Source organism: Python bivittatus, unplaced genomic scaffold (assembly GCF_059951505.1).
Source record: "Python bivittatus isolate LINGU-HERP-01145 unplaced genomic scaffold, Pbiv_v1 ctg000350_np1212, whole genome shotgun sequence".
NCBI lineage: Eukaryota > Metazoa > Chordata > Lepidosauria > Squamata > Pythonidae > Python > Python bivittatus.
This window is the reverse complement of record NW_028277074.1, coordinates 43,046,720-43,070,565: the sequence shown is the minus strand read 5'-3', so window position 1 is coordinate 43,070,565 and position 23,846 is coordinate 43,046,720. Positions and strand designations below refer to the sequence as shown.

At 37.8% G+C, this 23,846-nt stretch overlaps 1 protein-coding gene across 5 annotated transcripts in view; it reads left to right on the top strand.

Annotated features, from left to right (window-relative positions):
- The window catches only part of INPP4A (inositol polyphosphate-4-phosphatase type I A), a 111,951-nt gene that overhangs the window by 59,147 nt on the left and 28,958 nt on the right, over positions 1 to 23,846 (top strand). For 2 of the 5 annotated variants that reach the window (XM_088145017.1, XM_088145016.1), the window contains 8 exons: positions 1,011 to 1,158; positions 8,095 to 8,225; positions 10,366 to 10,470; positions 11,894 to 12,002; positions 15,295 to 15,312; positions 17,742 to 17,925; positions 19,115 to 19,333; positions 21,639 to 21,903. In XM_088145017.1, the coding sequence (XP_088001143.1) occupies positions 1,011 to 1,158; positions 8,095 to 8,225; positions 10,366 to 10,470; positions 11,894 to 12,002; positions 15,295 to 15,312; positions 17,742 to 17,925; positions 19,115 to 19,333; positions 21,639 to 21,903 (1,179 nt within the window). The remainder of the gene's footprint in view (positions 1 to 1,010; positions 1,159 to 8,094; positions 8,226 to 10,365; positions 10,471 to 11,893; positions 12,003 to 15,294; positions 15,313 to 17,741; positions 17,926 to 19,114; positions 19,334 to 21,638; positions 21,904 to 23,846) is intronic. The other 3 variants (XM_088145019.1, XM_088145020.1, XM_088145018.1) reach the window with 3 other exon arrangements.

Here is a 23,846-nt window from a genome sequence, read left to right as displayed (position 1 = left end):
AGAGATCTGTGGGTTTGTTTGTTTGTTTGTTTGTTTTTTGGTTTGGCTGCAAGCTTTGTGCTATTTTGAATCTAAGAAGTCCCCTGATCTTTAAAAGGCCATGAGATACTCTCTGCAAAGGGGGCACGAGAAGTTGTAAGCTGAAGGAAGCTCATCAGAAGCCCTGAATATGCACGCAGAACTGTTTAAAGCTTAACCTCACTGATGTTTCTGGCTTAAATCATACGTAACTAAAAACACAGCTCACATATTGTAAATGCACATTAGTCTGTGTTCTCTTTACATAGTAACAGCTGTTTCTAGCAAATGGAAGGTTTTGCTTATATTTGCTCTACCTTCTTGTTTACTTGCTGTTACGTCTTCCTTTAAGTTGAAACATACAGGGCTTCTAGTACCCAAGACAGGTACGCTCTTGACAGGGTGAATAGAACTGTTCTTTTCAAACAATGAGTGTTCGTGAGTCTACTTTAAGCAACTTTAAATGATTACTGATAATGTTATCTTGACAATATAATCTGTGCATTGTGATGATTTTTCATAACCACGATCAGTATTGGGAAGTTGATGGATGCCCTATCGGGGATGTACACTCATGTGACTGTACTTGCAAAAACAGACAGATCCCATCCTGGGAACTTGAAGCTTGAATTCTGGTGTTCAGGCTGGCTGCTCAGATAAGGTCCCATTACATTAGCTGGGAAACTGGCATTATGCATTGCCGTCTAAGTATACCTTTGTGTGGTCATATTTAACATTCTTTTCAGTGTCCATTTTTGTGCATATTGTATGAAAAATCAGCTTTCCATTTTTGCTTTTTGCTGGTAGGAATGTGACTCATAAGCTGTGCTTTTATTATGTTTGGTTGTGCTAACTAGGTTTTTAGCATTTCAAGGTTAATAGGATTTCTAAGCTCTCTGAACAGTTAGTTAAATTAATTTCAGTGTTAGGGGAATGGAATTTGCATGGCCTAATTGCAATGAAGTACTTACTTAAGTGTTTTAATATTTTAGTGTTTGGAGGTGCCATTTGTCGGATGTATCGTTTTCCTACCACTGATGGCAACCATCTGAGGATTTTGGAGCAAATGGCAGAGAGTGTGCTCTCTTTACACATTCCCAGGCAATTTGTGAAATTGCTGCTAGAGGAAGACGCTGCAAGGTAAAAAAAAAATCATTACAAGAACTTTTAACTGTTGATGCTAATGAGGAAATACAATATTGGAGCAAGCAGCTCGGCTTTGTACCTTGCCCACTGTGGTTAGCTAACACCTTTGTTTTATTTCTTTTCTGACCATATCTGTAAATATTTAGCAAAGTCTGTAAATATTTGTTAGACTAGAAAATAAGGCAATGCAAATTACTTGTTTGTTCTAGACTGTTACAGGATAAAAATGGCTGTGGTCACTCTGGTTGATGACATTTGTTGGAACCTAGTTGGGAGTAGTATTAGACCTCTTGATGATGTTTAATACCATTGACCATGGTATCCTTCTGGATTGTTTTCAGGGTTGCAAATTGGGGGCACCATTCTGTGGTTGTTGCATTCCTACCTCAGTGGGGAGTTCCAGTCCATAATCATGGGGATCACTGAGTCCTTGAGAACTCTAGTATTGAGATCTTAGTGTTAGTGTTTCCCCCATGTTAATTAAGATATACATGAAACTGCCTGGGGAAGTCATTTGGTGATTCAGGTGAGATGTCATCAATATGGAGATGACACCAGTTTTCCATTACCACCTCAAGCTGAGCCAAAGATGCTGTAGAAGTCCTGAACTGGTGCCTGGAGTTGGTGAGGACGTGGATGGGCAAAACAAGGTCGGATTAAATCCCACCAAGTCAAAGTTGCTAGTCATCAATAGACATCTGAACAACTACGTAACGTTGCTCTGGTAGTTACACTTGACAGGGTTATACTTCCCCCAAGGGAGTTGGTTCATAGCTTGGAGTTCTCCTGGACTTTCAGCCCCTGATTAAACAGCGGGTGGAAACCATGGCCTAGTGTGATGGGATGTCTAACAGATCCTGGGAAAGTAGAAGAGGAAACAGGACAATTGCAAAATAGACATTTCAGGGAGGAAGCATGGGAAACTCAGAGCAACTCCAGCTTAATTACACTAGATATAAGTTGAGTGGGACAACTGCTTTGACAAGTTTTCAACGTAAATATGGTCAGCGTAAACTTTAATCTTCATTCTGGTCACATTGGACTGCACTACCTTTCTCTCAGGATGACCCAATTGGTCACAGGGTTGCCTGGTTACCTATAAAGCCCTCTACTGCATGCCACTGGGTTATATTAGGCAGCAGCATGCTAGAATCAAGTCTATCTGTTCAGCCTGGTCATCAAGAGAGGGCCTCTTGCAAGTCTCCCTTCCTTGTGAAGTTTAGGGACATGGACTAAGCAAAGGGCCTTTTCAGTGTCAGTCCCCATTTTGTGGAATGCCATCCGCTCAGAAGTACAGATGACCCCAACCTTGCTAGCATTTCTTAAGCAGACCAAAGCCATCATATTCCAGCAAGCATTTTGCCCTTAGTTTTATGGGTGTCCATGATGCTTTGCTGGCTTTTTTTAATGCTGTTATTTTCATTTTGTATCCTTTTAAAAAATAGTTTGATTTGTTCTTTGCTTCCCATTCAATGTCTGCTAGGAATAGGCATGCTGTAAATGTTGTGAAATAAATGAAAAAAATAATACAATGAGTGCTGCACTCTTTCAGGGTTTGCAACCACAAGTTGTTTACGCAAACATGATGTTTCAGTTAGTACAGGTATAGGTTGGCACTTATAGGGGGACAATTTGTGGGTGAGATGAAGGGTTAACCATTCAGCTACCTACTGAGTTTTCCCTGCTTCAGCCTTGTTTTTAAAGGCTGTTTTAAGAAAGATATTTATAGGAAAAAAATCAGGATATAAAAGAACAAAGAACTATTGGCGATTGCTGTTGTGCAATGGCTTCTTGGAAAAGCATAGTTTTTGTTGGCCTTTGGTTTCCTATGAAATCTGCTTTGACCCCTTTAAAATTAATCCACCACCCCAAAACACTCGATCTAAAGTTTTTGCTTTTTCAATTAGATTTGTATGATCAAATTCTGAAACAGAGCAAGTATTTATTGGCTGATGGAACAAGTGGGCTCTTCTGCTCAGAGTCTCACTGATTTTCACTTTGTGAAAACAGTATTTGTTATTTTTAAATAAAAAGCAAATCAGATATTGGTAAAGAGGAAGAAATGTCCAAAACAGACCAGCCTCATCTAATTACTATAATACTGTTTAGTAACACCCCACAGGTTTTGTTTCATATTACAGGTAGTCCTTGCTTAACGACCATCCATTTAGCGACTGTTCAAAGATATGACGGCACTAAAAACTACTTACAACCAGTCCTTGCAGTTATGACTATTGCAGCATCCCCATAGTCACGTGATTGCCATTTGCGACCTTCCCAGCTGGCTCCTGGCAAGCAAAATCAATGGGGAACCACGTGATTCGCTTAACAACCACACAATTCACTTAATGACCATGATGAATCGCTTAACGAGCACCGCAAAAAATGTAAAATCACGTGATGCTTCACTTAAAGATTGCCCCACCTAACGACTAATTTTCTGGTCCCTATTGTGGTAGTTAAGTGAGGACTACCTGTGTGTATAGAGTAGTAGGGCTGAGCAAAAGCATTCCAAAGGGCAGCTCTGCAGAGGGCACTGGTGCATGGTGAAATAGCTGCTTGGTATTGCTGCTTTGGAGACTTTCCCTGCTCATCTCACAGGCAGAGCCACTTTTTTCAGCAGGAAGTCCCAGCAGAGGTGTTGCTTGTGTACATGTGTGCAGAGACAGCTGGGGAAAGCTTTCAAAGCAGCTGCACTGAGTCTTCTGGGCTTCTAGCCAGGCTCCTTGTGAAGACCCTTTTAAATGCTTTGCACAGCCCTAATATCCATCAGTTTTGTATATTGAAATATTCAGTTTATAAAAATATAAGAACTCTGCTGGATTGGGCTAACAGCCCACGAAGTCCAGCATGCTGTGTAACAAACACAGGGACCAACCAGATGCATTCAGGAGGTTCACCAACATGGATAGGAAGGTGATTTCCCATCTTCTATTCTTTCAGGATAATTCTGAAGTATAGGGAGGTAATACTTAAGTGCAACTTTAATTTAGCAACTGCTAGCACATCTGTTACAATTTTCAACTCTTTTAGCAAACATTTTGTTGCTGGTGTAGAGACTTCTGTCATTGGGTATCTATTTTACTTGGGGTTTGTTTTGCTTTGCATAATAATTTATTTTGAATCCAGGTGTAATTGGCCTAACAGTAGAAGTAAGGTAATGATAATATCTGTCATAGATTATTTTCAGCATTGTAAATGAACTGCTACAAAAGGATCCCATCCGACTCTTACCATGGAAGTCATCTTTGACATTACCAGTTTATGCCAATGCTTTCCCCAATCTGGGGCCCATTACATATTCAGACCACAGTTCCCACTAGACTTGACAATTGGCCATGATAACTGCAATTGAATGACATCACATGTCCAAAGTATCTGAAGGATGCTAGAATGGGGAAAGCTGGATTGGGTGATTTGTTGATTAATTGTCATTCCTGCTGTTTTCAGTGGATATAAGGAGAATCTGACTACATCACTGTCATAATGGTGTGATAAGAATGTGAGTGTACAGGATAAATGCTGTGATTGCTATTATATTACTGGAGCTGTATAAAAAGCAGCCTCAGGCTTTGAGATAAAATTTTAATGAGAAATTACTCAGTTTCCTGCGGTTTTTCTTATTGTCTCAGAATGCCTGGAATTACATGCCTTAGTTGAAAAGTTACCTTTTTGTATTTCAAACTCTGGTGTCTGGAGGTGTCATGTGCTTCTGTGGTTCATTACTGCAGTGATTAGAAGGTTCTCACTTGATTTGGAGATCTGGGAATATCCAGCCCCTTGCCAGTGGTTTGCATTCAATCAGAAGACTTTAAATTAGTCCCTGCCTAGATGAGAACTTCCCAATAGAGCTGTTCCAAGATAAAATTAGCAGATATACATAGATGGGTCAATTTAGAACATACATAGAAGGGTCAATGTAGGCATTACAGGAAACTGGGTTTTCATATACTGTATACCATCCATTATTTTTATATTATGTATTAACCGCCAAATGCTTAATTTCAGTAGATTGTCATTGCGGTAAATAATTTGCCCAAATAATGCTTCTTGGTGTATTGATTTAACTTTTTCCACCCTTGCCATTCTGTCTAGTTCAGCATTTCCCAACCTGATTTACACCCAGACATGTGTGACTTCAGTTCCCCAAATTCTCAGCCAACATGGGCTTTGGTTAAACTGAGCTAAGAAACAATGATTGACTGACTCAATTAGATTGAGCTGAGAGACATCTAAGCTCTACTCACCCAATGAGATCTATGAATGAATCAGATCTCTAGTCCACTGTTAGCTGAAAAATCATACCTGTTTATGCAAGATGAGTAATCTCAGCACTATTTAGTTTTATTCTATAGTGGATTGAAGTATAGATATAATTTTTCAAGCGCTGAAAATATGGATATAAACTCCAAGTACTGCAGTAGACCAACACAGCTATCTCTCTGGAAATAAGAACAATGATGTAGTGAAAATACAGTGGTACCTCGGGATACGAACTTAATCTGTTCTGTGACTCTGGTTGCAACTCGAGTTGGTCTCAAGTGGAGGTAAAGTTTCCCATAAGGTTCAATGTAAATACGGTTAATCCGTTCCGCCCTCCGAATTTGGTCGCAACCCGAGGCAAATTTCCCCATAGGGTTCAATGTAAATCCGGTTAATCTGTGCCGCCCTCCACCCGAATTTGGTCGCAACCCGAGGCAATTTTCTCTTCAGAGCCTTACTCCCGCCAAGCCTGCTCTGCATTTTCTTTGGAGCCATGCTAACTCGCACACCAAAAACCTTCGCAAAACACTGCACAAGCCTCACCGAACGTCTCCTTGCTACCGTGACCTCGCCCACAGAAAGCCGTGACTGCGTGGCAGCAGGGAAAATGGCCGCGGATCCGGTTCGTAAGTCGAGGCGAGTTCGTAACCCGAGGTAAATTTTTCCTGCCGAAGCTGGTCGTAACCCGAAATGTTCGTTAGTAGAGGCGTTCGTATCCCAAGGTACCACTGTATATTGCAAAATTTTCTATATCTGGTACATCTGGTATTTCCAAATTCCTATGCATTGAATGTCAAGAAAAATTAAAGAAAATGGGAGAGATTAGTTTGGAAGAGAACGGCATGGTTGAACTTAATGAAATTGCATCAGTAAAAAGTGACATTTTTCATTTCTTTACACTGAACTTGTATTCTCAGTCCACAATGTTTTGGATTTGGAATTGCCAACAGGCAATTCAACAGGCAAATTGCCATTGAATTCCTAAGTTTTAGAAATTGCATTCATGTTGCAATCTGTTGGATTTGCAAGCCATTTCCAGTGTACATTTGACTCAAGTCACATTTCCACCAGACTCTTCCAGCCATGGTAATCATGGCTCTGGGTTCTTCCCAACTATTGCTGTCCTATGGGGGAAAAAGTTGCCTACATAGAAGAGGAGGTGGGTTACATGCATTAATTTAGAATGAGAAGTTTTGGGGGAAGGGGAAGGGACAAGGCACAACTGGCTGCTCATATTTTCTCTAATTTCTTCTCTGTGAGAAAAAAAGCAGAAATAGGAAGGCAGGCTGGGAAATCAACAAAGTGTTTTGAAGAAGCAGGCCAAGAGCTGAAGAAATAAGCCCAATGTTATCTTCTGCTTTTCTGGCAGTGTAGTGTACTATATTAGTTCATTATGCCACTGCAGAGCTATAAATTGTGGTATGATGTCCGCACCACAATTCTCCATTCGGTCCCATATGCTTATGTTATAACTAGTAATTTATACATGAGCTGTCAGCTGGTAATTTTGATCACTGTGAATCATTCAACAGAAGTGTTTTAAAATAAGCAAATAGAATGCTGTGTAATTAAGATATAAGAGTTACAGTAACAGTGAATGTGTTACACTAGTGAAATAGATGGGGGGGGGGGGTCCATTTGTTCTTCATTTTTATATGAAGCTACCCAATCTGAGCTTTTCAAAGCTGTATTTGACCTGGAACACACTTGTGTATCAAAATTCTGACTTTTCAGATTTTTGTGAGATGGTGCAAAAGAGATGCATGAGTTGGCCGGCCATATAATATGATTAATAAATAAATGAACAAGCACAAACCATGTATTGGGAGATACGTGTTGCATTTTTGTGTAGCCTTGTTTTTTTCTATTAAATAGTTGTGATACTACTAGTTATGTTATTACCTGTGCCTCTATTATCTGTGTTTACACTGGAAAGTAATAGTTATGATACTACTTACTTTGTAAAAGAAGCACATTTGTAAGAAATACTGCATTGTTTTTTATTTGGCTTGTGAGCACATGTTTGGAACTGTGAGAACGTAATTTGAAAACCCTATAAATGCTTTGAGGCCTAATTCTACTTCAGGTATTTAGAAACAGAGAACTATACACTTACATCTCCTCACTGAAGTCAGAGATATTGCCAGTTCCTCTGAGGGTTTTACTGAATTTACTGCTATTCAGTATTTACAAATGGAGATAGACCAATTTTCAGATACACAAGAAATGAAAACAAGGCAGACGCACCTTCTTCCATCACCGTATCTCCATGTTTGGAAAATTTTCCTTGACTAATTTCTTTCTGTTCTAAAACTGTTAACAGTATGGGAGCCTTGTCAGAAATCAAATCCCACTTAGTATCTGTCAGTCCCACTTAATACTGGAAAATGGGATATTTAAACAGTTAAGATATGAACACAGTTAATATTTGACCTTACATGGAGAAAGACAGAGTGCTTTATGAAAAAAAAAATGTATGAGAATAACCAGGCTTGACATATGCCTCAAAAAACTAAAGAAGTATACTAGTTAAAATAAGTTGCTTAAGTAGCTTGAGAAGGTAGGTTTGAGTAGGTAGGCTTTAAATAGATGAGAAAGACATATTGTTTTTAGTTTAGTATACAACTGGTCTAATAACATTTCATTTCTCTTTGGACGTTTTGGTAGGATTTGTGAACTTGAAGAACTAGGAGAGCTGTCCCCCTGCTGGGAAAGTCTTCGTCGGCAAATAGTCACTCAGTACCAAACAATTATTCTGACCTATCAGGACAACCTCACCAATCTTCATCAGTACAAAGGTAGATTTTTATTTATTTATTTTATTTATTTATTGGATTTCTCCCCCGCCCATCTCCCCCACAATAGAGGACTCTGGGCAGCTTACAAAGACAAAGATGCTTCAGACATATTTTTATGATGGCTTCTAAATCACCAGCTGTGGATATCGTTGTCTTTTCATTAGAAGAAGATTGCTGTTTAAAAATGTACTCTTCATTCAGACACAATTGCATAGTTTCAAAGTGGTTTTTCTGTTTGCTTATATCATTTGGGTTAACCAGGATGGGTACGGGAAGGAATGTGGGATCTGTACTTACTACCTATATTCCTGTCTAGCCTTCTTGGTCCAGCGCAGGTTACTTAAGGAAGATTGGAAGTGGATATAGAAGAAGAATTCTACAAATACAAGGGCAGCTTATGCATTCAGTACGAATGAAAACCAATAGAACCACAAAATAAAATAGTAATGGATCTAATTGCTACCAAAAAAAATCACTAAAACATTCTTAAATGCCATTAAAAGCCAAAGAACAGCAGATATCTTTGGGTCTAAAATAGATCAGAAATGAGTCTGTATATATACTAAAGTGGAGGAAGCTCAGAAAAGGGGCTATGAATCATATTGCAATTTGTAGCTTACAAAATTGTGCCTTTTTTTGTAAATGGACAGTGTGCCTCACTTTTTTCAATTGCATTTTTTAATTTGGTTTTTGCACGGAATTCTAGTGTTTAAACACAACAGCACCTTGTTGCTAAACTAGATGGGACAGGAACAGATGCATGAATGTCTTTACAGTATTGTTCTAAAGGCACAGGACTTGTTCAATTTTACTTAAAAAAGAAAAGAGGAACACAAGTGAGGGATGCTGAACATTATAATGAAGCCTACTACATCTCACTCTGGTGGCAGTTTATAAACATACTTTACCCATCTAAGGCCACTTCTGGTATTGGAGTTCAGTTGAAGAAGAAATGGTTGGAGAAAATAGCTGTGGGGACTGATCTGGACTTGCCATTAATGTGGCTCTTTTGCCATTGTAATAAAATATATATTTGATGCTTAGCCATTAATCATACAAAGTGACTGATATCAGTCTGATTTGTCATTAAATTGGTGATTCTGAAGATCTCTTTGAATGTTAGCTTTTGCCAGGCTTGATAGAAATACTTATGAGAAAACTATGTTACTCTAAAATAAAGGGAAAGCAGACAATAAGAAAGGAAAATCAAGAGATTAAAGGCTTTGACTGTGAAATGAAGCTTAAAGTAGTCACAAGAAGGAGGGATGGGTATTGTGGCAAAGAAATGCCTTGCTTGCGTAAGCTTTAATCCTGTAAGCAAAATCTCAGAGCCAACAAAGTATGAAATTTGGCAATCTTTCAATTTGTCCTCTAACTAAACCTTTAAGATGTAATGTTATTATGTGGTAAACAATTTAAAAAGCCTTAACGTATTCTAAAATTATGTTCACACTCTTGCAATCATTTTTAGAAAAGCATTCTGCATGTCTGTGGTCCTGTAATACTCTATAGATAACATTGAAACAGTGTCTTCTGATGGTCTATTTTCTCCATTTACTTTCTTGAAAGCAACATATCAGCTATTTTTACTTTTCCAATAAAAAGATATATTGTAAACTCTTGGATAGAGGTTCTTTGATCTGAAAAGCATAGGCTATATTCCTACTGCATTTCAAGCTTGGAAAACGTCAGAGAATGAACTAAGATTGCAGTGAACAATTCAGTGAATACAAACATAATTACTTGCATTGATGATGTTGCCTAGTTGGGTAATGAAACCTCTGCAAGCAAACAACCAAGCTCAGAGAGCACCAAGAACTGCACGGTTCAACCCTGAGCTACGTATATTTCCTTTGATTGGAAACATAATTATGTAATTTAAGAAATTGTATTGGTGGTCATTAGCTACAACATCCTGGAGCAAGTCTATCTTCCTTTAAGCAAACAAGCTTAGAAGAAATGACACCCCAATAGTTTCCTGTGAGGATCAGAATTGGGAGCATGATTCTTTATTCTGACTATAGGAAATATAGTTGCTGATCTATTTAACTATCATTTTGGTATTGTTCTTTGTGATCACTTTTCCTTAATTATTATATTTCTGTGGAGTGAAATGATGCTTTTCAATGAATTTCTCCAGGACCATCATTCAAAGCAAGTAGTCTGAAAGGTGATAAAAAGCTTGAATTCATGCCCACAAATTTACACATACAGCGAATGAGAGTCCAGGATGATGCAGGATCAGGTATCCTTATGCTTCTTAACATATTTTATATATTATTAGCAAACTTAGTTCTCCACATGTGAATCTTTATTCTCATTAGCAGCATGCTACATATAAGTTTTCAGGGGTAAAAAAATCTTTAGGGCTTAATGAAAATTAAGCATGTCTGGTACACTTCTGAACCGAATGGGCAAGAAATGGAATATGTTCTTGACTGGCTAGACCCCTGAGTAGGAATGCCCTGTGCTGTACAGAGCCCACTTGTTGTTTATTTTTTTAAAGAAAATGTTTTTTTTCTGGTCTTGTGCATCTTTTGCTCATGTAGGTTAGGACTGCCTTTTGTGTAGTTCTTGTTTCTCTTAGTAGCTGGACAAAGAAAATGAGAAATGGGGGAAGGGTTGTATGTTTTGTTCTCTGAATAAGGAGGCTAGAAGCGTAGTGGATATTTTCTGTCTAGAGCAAGTGGCTTTTGTTGTAACATGATGAATAAAGAAGGTTGAGAAAACCTTTGCACACCAAGAAATGGACACCTGTACTTGGCAGGAAATCTTGGGATCTTATTTGAGAGATACTGATACTACTTAATATTTTCCTAAACAATGATACTTATTAACTGTGGCTTTCTGTGGCCTTTGCCATTTAAAAATTATATTATTCTGCTTTTCATTTGGGGAAAATGGAATATCCCAGTAAATTCTAAATTGTCTGTCCACTTCTTATTCAAGTCATGAAAATCCCTGGACTACACCACACTATTTTAACACATCTTTTTACTGTTTAACGAAATTAAACTTTTTGCCAGAATAGGCCTCTAATAATTGTGCATGCTTTCCAATGGAAGAAAGTGACTATCTTTGCAAAGAAATGTTCATGTGTAGCCATCTTCTCCGTTGAGTACCCTATAGAGAATGGTTGATTTAGAATGGCTATCCATAGCTGCTGACTTTTCTTAATGAAATAACAAAGTTCTCTTACATAATTCCAAGATCAAATGAAGAATGTCCTAATGTTTATATTCTCGGCAGGTATTGCTGTAGACATGGAGACTGTCCACATGACTGGGCATCTACGCAGTGAACAGTTCTCACACTTTATGGTCATGTATTTCCAGTGATATCCCATGGCTTATAACAAAAATGCAAGAAATGGCACATAGTTGAATAGAATGGAAAATTATGCAGTTCATATATTTATTGGTTCTTGACATACTTGTTATAAGGAATTTCCTCTACTAGAAATAACCGATGCAGAAATGCCACTTTGAACATATACTAGATCTAAAGATAAGTTAATGCAATTCTCAGCATTTTTTAAGTGTTTACAGGCTTAATAGAAGGTCTAGCTGGTTCTTTAAAATGTAATTGATTTTTTGCATATTTGCATTCTAAGACAAGATTACAGGAATTCTTATTGCATCCTTTCCCCTCTCATTTGCATTCTTTAGATGAGAATTATGACATTGTAACTATAGGAGCACCAGCAGCTCACTGCCAGGGCTTTAAATCTGGAGGTCTGCGGAAAAAGCTTCATAAATTTGAAGATGCAAAGAAACAGTAAGTGGCATGTTGAACGTACACCCCTTTTTGTGACTCTAGTTTTGTAAAAAAACAGAATGCCATTCCTTCTTTTCTCTTTTACCCGTTCATAGAAAGCTTCAACCAAATAACGATTAGAGATGCCTTATGTGAAGAGTTTAGAAGAATGGTTTCCCTTTTTAAATTAATCAAAGTATTTCAGCTTTTAGCAGATTTTCCTGTTTAATGATATACAACAATTTATTGGCTGTGGTAGGGTTAAGGACTTCCCTTGAAATTTTGTGCAGAACTCTTTGACCTGAATTGCTGAATTTTGAAAGAGGTACTTCCTTCCAGGTCCCTCTCTGTTCCTGATGCTGTTGTTTTTTCCCCATTTGAAGATCTTTTGGGCCACTATCACAAGAGGTGTCAGCACCTTGCTAACCTTGTCTAAATTTAGAAATAAGGAGGGTTGTTTGTTTAGTACTTCGATGAGAGACTGGCCAGAAAATACCAGTCTGTAGGCTAGACTGTTTTTTTTTTTTTTTTAAGAGAGAAACATCTTGGAAGAAGGCAAAGTTAAACAACTTCTTCTGTACTTTTTCAAGTAAACTACATGGATGTGGCCATGAAATCACCAGGAGTCGAGTTCAATTCAGTGACATTACCTTTACTATGTTACTTATTCAAGAGCAGACAGAACACATTTCTGCTTTACTTTTCTTCTGTGTTTTTGCTATTGAGATGAATGATTCCATGTCCAAAAGGAAAGAGAGGTGGGGAAGTCTAAAACACCTGCAGTCAGGTGCTATGAGATGTATAAATCATTCCCGTATGATGTAACCCAGAGACGCTGATACCATAATCTTGTGGTTCTGGTAATCAGAACCATAGATGGAGAAAGGGGTCAAGTAGATAACCTTAATAGTTGGGAAGCTTTATATGAAATTATTTGAAACCTGAAAACATTCTTAGGCAGTTTTCCTACTTTCTAGATGGAAGGGAATTTAAATGATACAGCAGTGGGTGCAAAAGAGGCCACGTGGATACACTAGACCTTTAACTGATTTGAAATAAGTGCTAGTGCTGCTGGTGCAATGAGCACAGGAATTAGTTTAGCCTTCAGTTCCTTTTGGATATCAGGGATTTTAACCAAAATAAAAAATGCAAACATTGAAACTACTAAGCTCATTAAACGTTGATACCCTGCAGATTCTGTTAAAGTGCAGGGTATCTTGGCTAAAGAAGTTTGATGAAAAATATCCAGGAAGGTCCTTAAAGGCCTTAACACACTATTGTTTCATGAATGTATCATTTTCTATTATTTTCAGGGGTAAAGCCATCCTGCTTTGTCTGTATTGCCTTTATGTTCTTAATCTAAAAAGAGAGGGAACGTGGCATGAACAAAATCATCTGTTGGACTATTCTAGACTGATTCTTAAAACTTTGTTGCTTTAAATGCTTGCTCTCGCTGCCAGATCAGATACAGTTTTCCGTCAAGAGAACTTGGCCCAATAAATAGCAAAATTCTTTCTAGTGGCTGTTCTAAAGTCAGTAAGTCAGAAGTAAATTTAGGCTGATACCTCTCATCTGTAATTTATTTTAGTTTCATATGTTAAAACACTACTTATTTCTAGCCTATGTTACATGTATCACTTTTAATAACAGCTACAGAAAAAAGTGCCAGATTTACCATGTGTAAATTTTCCCTTAGATGGGAAAAAATGTTTAGAAAATTGTTTAGAAAATATCACAGTCAACCTATGATTTGATGATGTCTCTTTTGTTGGTTGCCATATCAATTGCTACTATTTTTTTTTTAAATCAGTGTAGTATTTTTCATATGCTACCCAGATCTGTCTGCAAATTTGGTCTTTACGACAATCTTGTAAGATGTCATTTTTGCATTCATCTCTTACATTAGTGGGCACTGTGACCAAGTATGGCCAGGCCCACCAATGAATCACGGCCACGGTGGAATTTTGAACTTAATTTTTCATATCAAATGAAATTCCATTCTGAGATCAGTCAGTCCTTTATTATGGTCAATTACCAGAATCCCACTTCAAAAGCTAAAAATGAAACCTTAAAAAATAAAAGAAGATAAAATAAGCAACAACAGCTAAATAATCAATATGATTGGTTACAGCAGGTTTTACAAACAATAAAACAAAATTTGATTACATTCAAAGAAACCGAATCAAATAGGTAGGCTAATAGCAACTGTACAAAAAATAACTGAATGACCTAGACATTTGGTTAATGGGCATATAAAATGTAGCCATGCATTTTTATAAAATGGGCATTCTGACATTATATTTTAGTGACTATGGCAGTGACTTTTAACTACTGTACACTGCTATTTATTCAAACATTTGTTGTAATATATGCACTACTGGAGTGCAGTATGCTTTTAATACCGAATGCATTCTGTTAGAGCAGTGTTTCTCAACCTTGGCAGCTTTAAGATGTGTGGACTTCAACTCCCAAAATTCCAAAGCCAGCATGGGGAATCCTGGGAGTTGAAGTCCACACATCTTAAAGCTGCCAAGGTTGAGAAACATTTGTGTAGAGCATGAATGTGTGCTTTAGTGTTACAAAAGTAGCCTCTTCGTTCTTTTTGAGTCCTGGAAACTGCCCCATGCATTGCTGAAATACCAATTCAAGCTTTACACTAAAAAATTGGTTACAGTTAAAACAAAGATATACTTTATGTGTTCAGACATAGCGGTTATGTTTGAATGACAATAAGAAACACAGTTAACTAGCATGCATGCCAACATTTTACTCCAGTTGGCCCATTCTGTGATTAAAATCTTTTCTTGAATCATCCAGTCCATCAATTTTGAGAAGAGATGCTTAGCATATACAGTAGTTTGCTTATTATACTTAATAGACTAATTGGCTGGCTTGGACCTACCACCCATTTAAAACATTGGAATGGTGATTGGACTATTCTACCTTTGGAACATCTTGATAGATTGAACCCAGGCCTGGGATCTCCATTCTATCTTAGATTTTTTTGGTTGGAAAATGAGACTGAGGATCTCTGAAGGAATGGCAGAGGGCCAGTCAGGGAGGGGGTCCAGTTCATTACGGGATTTGCTGGACGTTCTGTAAAAATAGATATGTGTTCTATGTGTCAGGTGTAACTATAGCTCTCTAGGAGACATCTACCATTTTGCATACTTTTTGTTTTCCTCGCCTATTTGATACAAGCAATATTATTAGGAAGCATTAAAGCAATTAACATTTACCTAACATCATTTGGCTTTTGCTATTTGCTAACAAATTAAAGGCTAATTTTCTTTTGGTTTCTTTTTTTTTTTAGCAGTTTTGAGGAAAGTTGGTGAGTTTTCTATTTCTGAGTTTCGTAGTACAGCTTTCTTCTTTTTCTAAAGCAGACTGCACTAACGGGGTATTTTTATATTTGTATCCTGACTTTTGCTAATTTGCTTCATTAAATAAATATTTACTGGGGTGTTTCATAGGCATGAATTTGTTATTTCCACTTGCATTATTTGCTTTATCAATGAACAGCTAACATTTAAAAACCACCTTTGGGTTATACAGGCCAATTTAGGAGACAATTGGAAATATTAAACTTGTGACTGCTCGTCATTAAAATTTTAAAATGATCAGATACTGTTTGAATACTTTTCCTTTTAGGAGAGACAATGTTTCTTATTGGGCTTAGTTTTAAGAAGTGTTTCATTATTTGAAGAGGGAGATGATAGGCACCTGGCTTATTTTGTTAAAAAGTGCAGTGCTGAGGATCAAAATGCCTTCGTATTATCTCATCCTGCCTAGAAGCCATTGGCCTTCTTCTTCAGATACTTGTGGGTGGGTGGTACAATGTTGATAAAACATTTAACCACATTACCAAGTGAGCCCACACAGTAGAGAAAGTTCTGGGTCTCAGGATATGTTTAGACTGTGGTGACTAGATATTTCTCCTGTTTGTCCCGTGGGGGCAGCAAGGAACTTAGCTGTAGCTTTTCTGAATACGTGCCTCTACAAAGGCTGACTTACTCATTTTGTGCACGTGGTGACTTCAAAGGTCTATTTCCACCACTTTAAGATGTGGGATCACCTCTTTATGCAAGAGCTTTATATAGATTTGGATCAAATATGACAGAAAACTTTCATCCATGCCCATGAATTGACATGGTGGCGCTTCCAAGCACTAGACTAAATGGCCTTTGTTTCGGTGGAACTACACATTTACATTTGTAAGATGGTGACCATTAATCGCTAAAGCTGGACTGCTTTAGTCTACTTAGTCCTAAATTTAAAAAGAAATAAAATTGCTACCTTTGTAGTCTTATGGGGGGGGAAATGGATAAACGTTCATTTTCCAGTTAGAGTTGTCAGTGAAGGATGATAGCTGTTCATTTTGGAGAATGGTTCTGGGAAGCTGATCAAATTATTTCCTTTGATTTCGGCAAAAGATTTGCTTTGTTTCCTTTTGAATATGAGTCTAACACAAATAATGCTGCATGTAGTTTGCTACTGCATATAATTTGATTCTGCATGATGTCTCTCACTCAGATAAGATGTATATCGCTGTAAGTTGATAAGAATACTTAAAAGCCTATCCTTTTAGAAGATCTGTCCTTAAAATAAGCAATCTGTATCACGTTTTTAAAGGAAAACCTTACAACAATTTTGAAGTTCTTTTTTTAAATAAAAAAAATCTACTTTTCACTTTTTCCCATTTTTTTATTACATTCTAGATCCTTTCCTCTAGTATTTTTCCAGTCAGTTCAGCAAAGCTTTTTTTTTTTTTTAAATTTTGTAAATAGCTTTTAAAGTATTAGCTATATTCTTTTAAAGCTAGAGTTTTAAAGTTTGTTACAAGAAAGAGATGTTGCCACAACATCCATACCATCAAAAACATTTTTGGACAATTCTCTGCTTCATTTTTATATTGGAAGCTGCTTCTGAAAACTTACATTGTTTCAGAAGCATCGTATTATGCAATGTGGAAGAGTTCTTTTAAATAAATCTATTTTGCTGTGAGTGAATCAGGTAACTGGCAGCAGGAAATCTACAGTCTGCAATGGGACACTGGAAGGAAGCTATCTGTGAGAGAAAGGAAGTAGACTCCATATTTACCTTTCCAACAAGCCAGGCACATCGTGTGAACCTTTAAGATGATGGTGCTCCAGCAACAATATATAGCAGACCATATATCTGGATTTGCAAAAACAGTATGGAGGGAAAGTGAAGTTAAGTAACTAGGCCTTACTATAAATGCATCTTGAGCTATATTTGGTTTACCTAATCATGTATAATAGTGCAAATCTGGGTTTATTAAGCCAGAATTCTCAAATTGGCAAGATTGAAAACAAAACCATATAAAACTTCAATCATCTGTGACAATAGCATGACTATGGAGAGGATAACATAGCAGTAATATGTTCTAAGGTGAATCTGGAGATCTTTGAAGGCAAATGGATCGGATATCCATTTGAATGACTAAATTGTGCTTAGGCAAAGGATCAGATTAACCAGAATAATTCTGTTATCGCTGTATTGTGTGATTGGGCTGTTTTCTCTTTCTTGTGTGGCTTCTGAGTAATCACATGGCATGTTTGATAAATACATGTTGTTCAAATGCTTTCATCGTGTGCATCTCAAGATAGTTTGAATAAGATGGTTGCAACATAGTATGTTGTCAGTCTTTGTATTTGGTGGCTTGATAGTTAGAACAGGACCCCAAACCAATATCTTCCATTAATTTTTTTAAACTACTCTTTTTTCCCCTGTCCTCAGCACTGCAACCAATTCCCAGTCTATAGTGTACATACCGCAGGATATTGTTCGAGCAAAGGAGATTATTGCACAGATCAATACCCTGAAAACTCAAGTTAGTTACTATGCAGAAAGACTTTCCAGAGCTGCCAAAGATAAATCGGCCAATGGACTTGAAAGAACGCTTGCCATTTTGGCAGATAAGGTAGGGAATTTGTTCAGTCATCCCTATGCTCCATTTTGTGATCTCTCTTCAACTGAATATTATGCTTATACTGTAAGAATAGCAAGAAATTCTTGCACTTGTTGAATTTCCTTCTCTGGACACCTGCCAGAACCTGAGAATTCTGAAAGGGCTACATGATCTTTTTATTTTTATTTGGCCTACATTGAATGGTCAGTATTGAGCACTAAACCTCTTTGAACTCAGCATATATGTTTATTGTATTTCATTATACCTGATCTAATACATTCCATCCTGCTTTAAATCCTACTGATGAAACAGACTAGACCTGAGGCAAAAAGGTTGGGTTTGTAATTCTATTGAAATTCTCCTTCCCTGACCTTTCACTAAAATTTGATTTCTGTTTCTAATATCATAAATCTTGGTGATGCTTAAAGCAACATTATTCAAATTGCTAATTAAAATATTCTGTGGGAAAGATCTTTATGGCCCTGTTCCATTTTTGCAGATAATGGTATCCATCTTAGTGCTGACTACCTCCCACTAGCTAATCATGTTGGCTTTATATTTTCTTGCTGTGCAAAGACTATGTTCACACATGACACTAAACCTAGTTTCTTTTAACATTGTTTATTAAATAAGCCATAATTGGCTGGATCCACACAACTTACTATCAAATGCAGGTTATATGCCACAATGCCTAGGTTATACAACATAGTAAGCTATCACCAAAGAAAAATTACAGCTTAGTGTGGTGGATGAATCAGTTCACTGAATGCAGATTGAGATCAAATTCACAGTGAAATACTATAGAAATAGTTATAAAATAAACACCTTAGAATATGTTTGTCTAAGATGTAAATTCTATGTAGAACTATGCTCTCAATTTGCCCTCTAATGGAAAGATTGCCTGGCTGCCTCAGTCAGTGATACCTAGAAGGTTTTTTTTAAATGTCCTAGAAGTTTTTAAGTGGCCTAAAATTACCTTTTCACTTGTTAAGTTTTGTGCCTTAGCCATAAGGCTAAATCATGTTCAGATTTGTTAAGAGAAGTACACCATGTATTAAACTGTTAATAAAAATGTCATATTTTTTATTGTACTGGGGTTGTTTTAACTTAGGTTGTGCTGGTCTTGAACAGTATTAAAGATGATGATGTTATAAAATAGACATTGTTTACAAATATTGTGTATAACCGTTATCCTTTCTAGACCCGGCAGCTTGTCACTGTCTGTGACTGCAAGTTGTTGGCAAATTCAATTCATGCTCTGAATGCTGCAAGACCAGATTATATAGCTTCAAAGGCCTCTCCAACATCTACAGAGGGAGAACAAGTGGTGCTAAGAAATGACCAAGATACTCTGGTGGCCAGGTGGACAGGAAGAAATAGCCGTTCTTCTCTACAGGTGGACTGGCATGAAGAAGAGTGGGTAGGCTGTGGTCTTAAGATTCTGTTCCTATACTACAGTGAGTCTTAATTCAGACACCCCCTTTTTGTAAGATTACAGCTGCCAGACATTTGGTCATGTTTTGGAGGCTAAGGACTATGCTTAAAATGTTTTGAATGAGCAAAAGGGGTGGTGGGCGTTAATCAGTGATGCACAGTGAACATAGCATGGATTTTTGCATCTTTTTCTGGGTTGAGGTGAGTTTTTTTTTTTCCTTTGTGTTATAAATACAGTGACCGTATATGGAAAAAATAAAGGACAAACCTGAAAAAGAGGCAAATCTGAAAGAGGTTCATAAGGATAAAAAATTAAGTGTTTAGGTTTGTAACTTTCCTTTACAAAGGAAAACTCAAGAGCAAAACCAAGAAAATAAATAATTAAGTTAAATACATCTAAAGGACAGCTTTCTGAAATAAAGGACTGCCCTTTATAATAAAGGATGTATGGTCACAGTAGTTATAAATGATATTAAGCCTGTTTTAGAGCTTGTGTTCCAATTGTCATGTCCCCACTACAAAAATGGTAGAAATCCATGCACCCAATTTTGCAATCACTATTGGAAGGTGCTTGGGTGCTCTGGAACCCTCGGTTTATCCATTCCAGCAGAATCTCTGGAAGGCCCTTTGAGCCATCCATTGAAGTCCATGGGATATAGTGATATATCTGTGTGAACATTTTCTTCAGAAAACAGAGGGTGAGGAAGTTAAGATTGTTAAGTTGGCCATGTATATTGCAATACTCGGACCTCTAACATTAATTTTATGATAAGCTTTGCTGCTAAGGAGTTGGGAACAGAAGATTGTGTGGATTCTCATAGAACACAGTGCTCATAGGAAAAGGAGGGGTGGTGGATATGGAGTTGTCAGATTCTTAAACACCCAGGAGATTGATGGGAAGGGAAAACGTGGGAATGGAGGTGATGGCTGGCAACTAAAGTGGCTAACATGGACTTAGACACCTCCAGTAGTTGTTGAAAATAAACTATGGGTTTTAAAGGCTGGCTAGTGATCCTAGAATAGGGTTTGTACTATTGAAAGCTTATTAATTCATGAGTAGTTACAAGTCCATGAAGTGTTTGAAGGAAAGACCAGGAAAAGAATCACTGAAGAGGAAAAGCACCATAGGACAAACTACTAACTAGTGCAAATGGCTTAGTGGGGTGCCAGAAGATAGATGGAAGAGAGGAAGGTCAAGTGTACCTGTTAGAGAGTCACCAGCTGGCTCCAGGCCAACTGCCAGTTCATCTGGCTAAGAGAGAGAGAAAATTGCCAATAAATTCTGGAAGACCTTTTCTTAACTCTAAATAGGAGTACTTTAAGTATTTAGAAACATGGAGAGGTACAGACATATGGTAAAGTATCCAGACATGGAATGGCCTTGAGCTAAAAGTTAGAGGGGGAAAAGGTTTGTCTCCTGCACTTCTGTAACAGGCTGCTGCACTGGGAGAGGAGACTTGTCCATTGTGGAATATAAAACAATTAGAGGGTTATAAATCAGCTGGATGCTTGGGAAAGTGAAAGTGTTTTTTGTTGTCTTTTAAGTTAAATTAGAGAAAAACTGGTACATTGTAGCATTGCCTTTTTCAATCCTTTAAACCTGATATGTAATCCTATGTCATATCCCCTTATTGGGTTTTTTAATCAAAAGATAACTAAGCTTTGAAACTTTCTTTGGTATTGATAGGAACTCTACATTTTCATTAGTATAACCAAATCACTTAAAGAGTAGTTCAGGTCATGCATCACAATAAGTCATCATCTGATTTAAGTATAGTTCCTGGAACAAGTCACAATAGTTGGGTTCATATATAGTGAGCGTAGGAACCTCAGCAGCTGAGGTCATGCATCCCTTGAAATAAACAAACTACATGGTGACTTAAAACAGTCTGTGAACCCAGCCAGGGGTGTTCATTTCTCTCTCTCTGCTTCTGTTTCTATTTTTTGAGTTTCCTGTAAAAAAGGAGAAACTAAATGTCTTGGAAATGTGATGATTTCCCAAATATTTAATGGAAAGTAGTATACAAGCTGATAGGGTTTGGATCAGTTTTGTCCAGCAGAAAATGACTCTGCGGTTATTTTACCCTGTTGCCCAATTAAAACATAGATAGAAATTTTTAGTATGTTATTTCTTTTCAGGTTATGGATGTGCTTTCTATAAATTACTGATAGCAGTGAAAATAGCTTTTTGAAAATATTATTTCAACATACTGTACTTCTTTCTTTAGGCCTTTTCGTTATACTTGGCACACAAGTGTGTCATTGATCCCTTCCTGTTTGTTCCTTCCCAGGAAAAAGTCTGGGTGAATGTTGACAAAAGTCTTGAATGCATTATCCAGAGGGTGGACAAGCTGCTCCAGAAAGAGCGATTACAGAGTGATAACTGTGAAGATGTTTTCCTGTGTGAAGTCAGCTGCTCTAGCAAGAAAGGTAAACGGGATACCCGTGCATACTGGATAAAGCCAGAGACCTTAAATGAGATCATCTCATCTTCATCATCCCCAACATCATCTTCATCCATTTCATCCTCTGCATGCCATTTTCCCAGAATCACAAGTGCGTATGACAGCCATGGCTTTTTCCTGTTGCCATTTTGTTCTGCTTTGTTGCATTTCTTAGCTCTTCCTTCTTCATGATCCACGTATTGTAAACATTTCTCAGTATAGTAGGGACCTTCATTTAACAGTATATCAGCTCCCAGAAATGCGAGAACCATGGTCCTTTCTCTGTATGTCCATTTTGAATTTTCAGAGCATTTCCTAAAAAGATTAATGGGTTAAATAGGGAGTGCTTCTACCCCCTCCCCAAAAAACTATAGGAGATCACTTTATTTTACATCAGAAATAGATAAGTGGTGCTGATAGGCACCACTCTGCCTGTAGACATTTATCTTTTCACCTACCAATTTCTGTTCCATGCCTTACTTAATTTTCTTTATATTCTTGAAAGGAAAAAAAAGAAATTAAAGAACTCCAGACTCTAGAATCATCAGTATTTATAAAAATGTCTGAGGGCCCTGCATAAACCGGAAGATAGAAAATCAGTAGGTTTGCCCAATGATGTTTCCAGAAGTGTGCCCATCTGCTAATTAAGAAACCAACTGATTATCTTAAATTGGTTGATATTTTAGGATACTTTCATATGACTATAATATTATATGGCATGTTTTCTATGGGCAGAGAATCTGAAAGGTAGGCTGGTATTTTATTCCCTCTATTGCAGATGGAAGTAAGACACCGAGGCTGGAATGTGGCTTGTTTCAAGCCACCTAGTAAGTACTCGGTTAAGCTGAAGTCTGTATCAGATGATCTTTAGTGTTACAGTATGTTTCAGGAGACCAGAGGTATTTATGCTGTACAACTCATATTGTATGTATGTATATTGCTGTGCCTTTTCAGCAAGATGATCAAAGCAGCATAAAAGTAGCAAAATGCATAATCAATTAAGTAAACAAAAGTCATTAAAATATACCCAGAGATATAAAGCATGCATGAAATGAATAATGTGTTTCTTCTGTGCATAGAACAAACACATTGTGGCTTGGAAATTCAGGCAGACCATTCTGGGGGCAGGGCTTTGCAGTCTGGCAAAACAAAAACCTGGAACATCTTGGTTGTTCAGGGTTTTGGCTGAGAGAACTCTGGAGGAGTCTTATAATGCAAGTAGGGCAAGGCTGGTGCACCGTGCTCCTCTTTCCCCTCCCTTTCCATGTGGCCTACGCACCTGTTCCTCCATTAATCTTATCACTCCTTCCTTTCCTTACTTCCACTTAGCTGTGTGCCACCAGTAACCCCACCACGCTTTAGACATCTCCAACTGGCTGTGCTTCCCCTGACCCCCCATCTTCCTGCACCTTCCTTTCACTTGCCTCCCCTTATCTACACAGCGCCATCATCACCCTGCTGTACAAACCAAACCACCCCAACTGCCCTTCCCCACCTTCCCATCTCTTCCTTTCCTTACCATCCTTTAGCTGACCCCCTCCCCATGATTGTGCATGGTCCACTTGCCCACCCTTTCCCACCATCTTTCTGTACCTTCCTTTCCTCTACCTCCTTTTAACTGCTGCTACCACCAATGGCTTTCCCTTTCTCTCACTCTCCCCATCCTAGAACACCTCTGCCTGGAACACATGTGTTTTAGGTGCATGTATAGCTCAAATATGCATGGTCTGGGTCTATGCCAGGATGAAATAACTGCTTGTTTTGTGCATGGGGTGGTTTGTCCACAGAATGCTTTGCCCATCCATCCTAAAAATCACAGTAATATGAAAACATTTAAAGGTTTGGTTGAAGCGATTCCACAGATCTTAGAGTCCAAACAAGTTCATAATGAGAGAGATAATCCTCTCCAATTATAGCAACTTAAGGCATGTTACAGGTCAAAACTATCACCTTAAATTGAGCTTGGAAAGCAATTTGCAAGCCCTACAGGTGTTTTAAACTAGCACTTTTTGGAGATGCACAGGATATGAGTATAGTTCTTCTCACAGTTGGAAG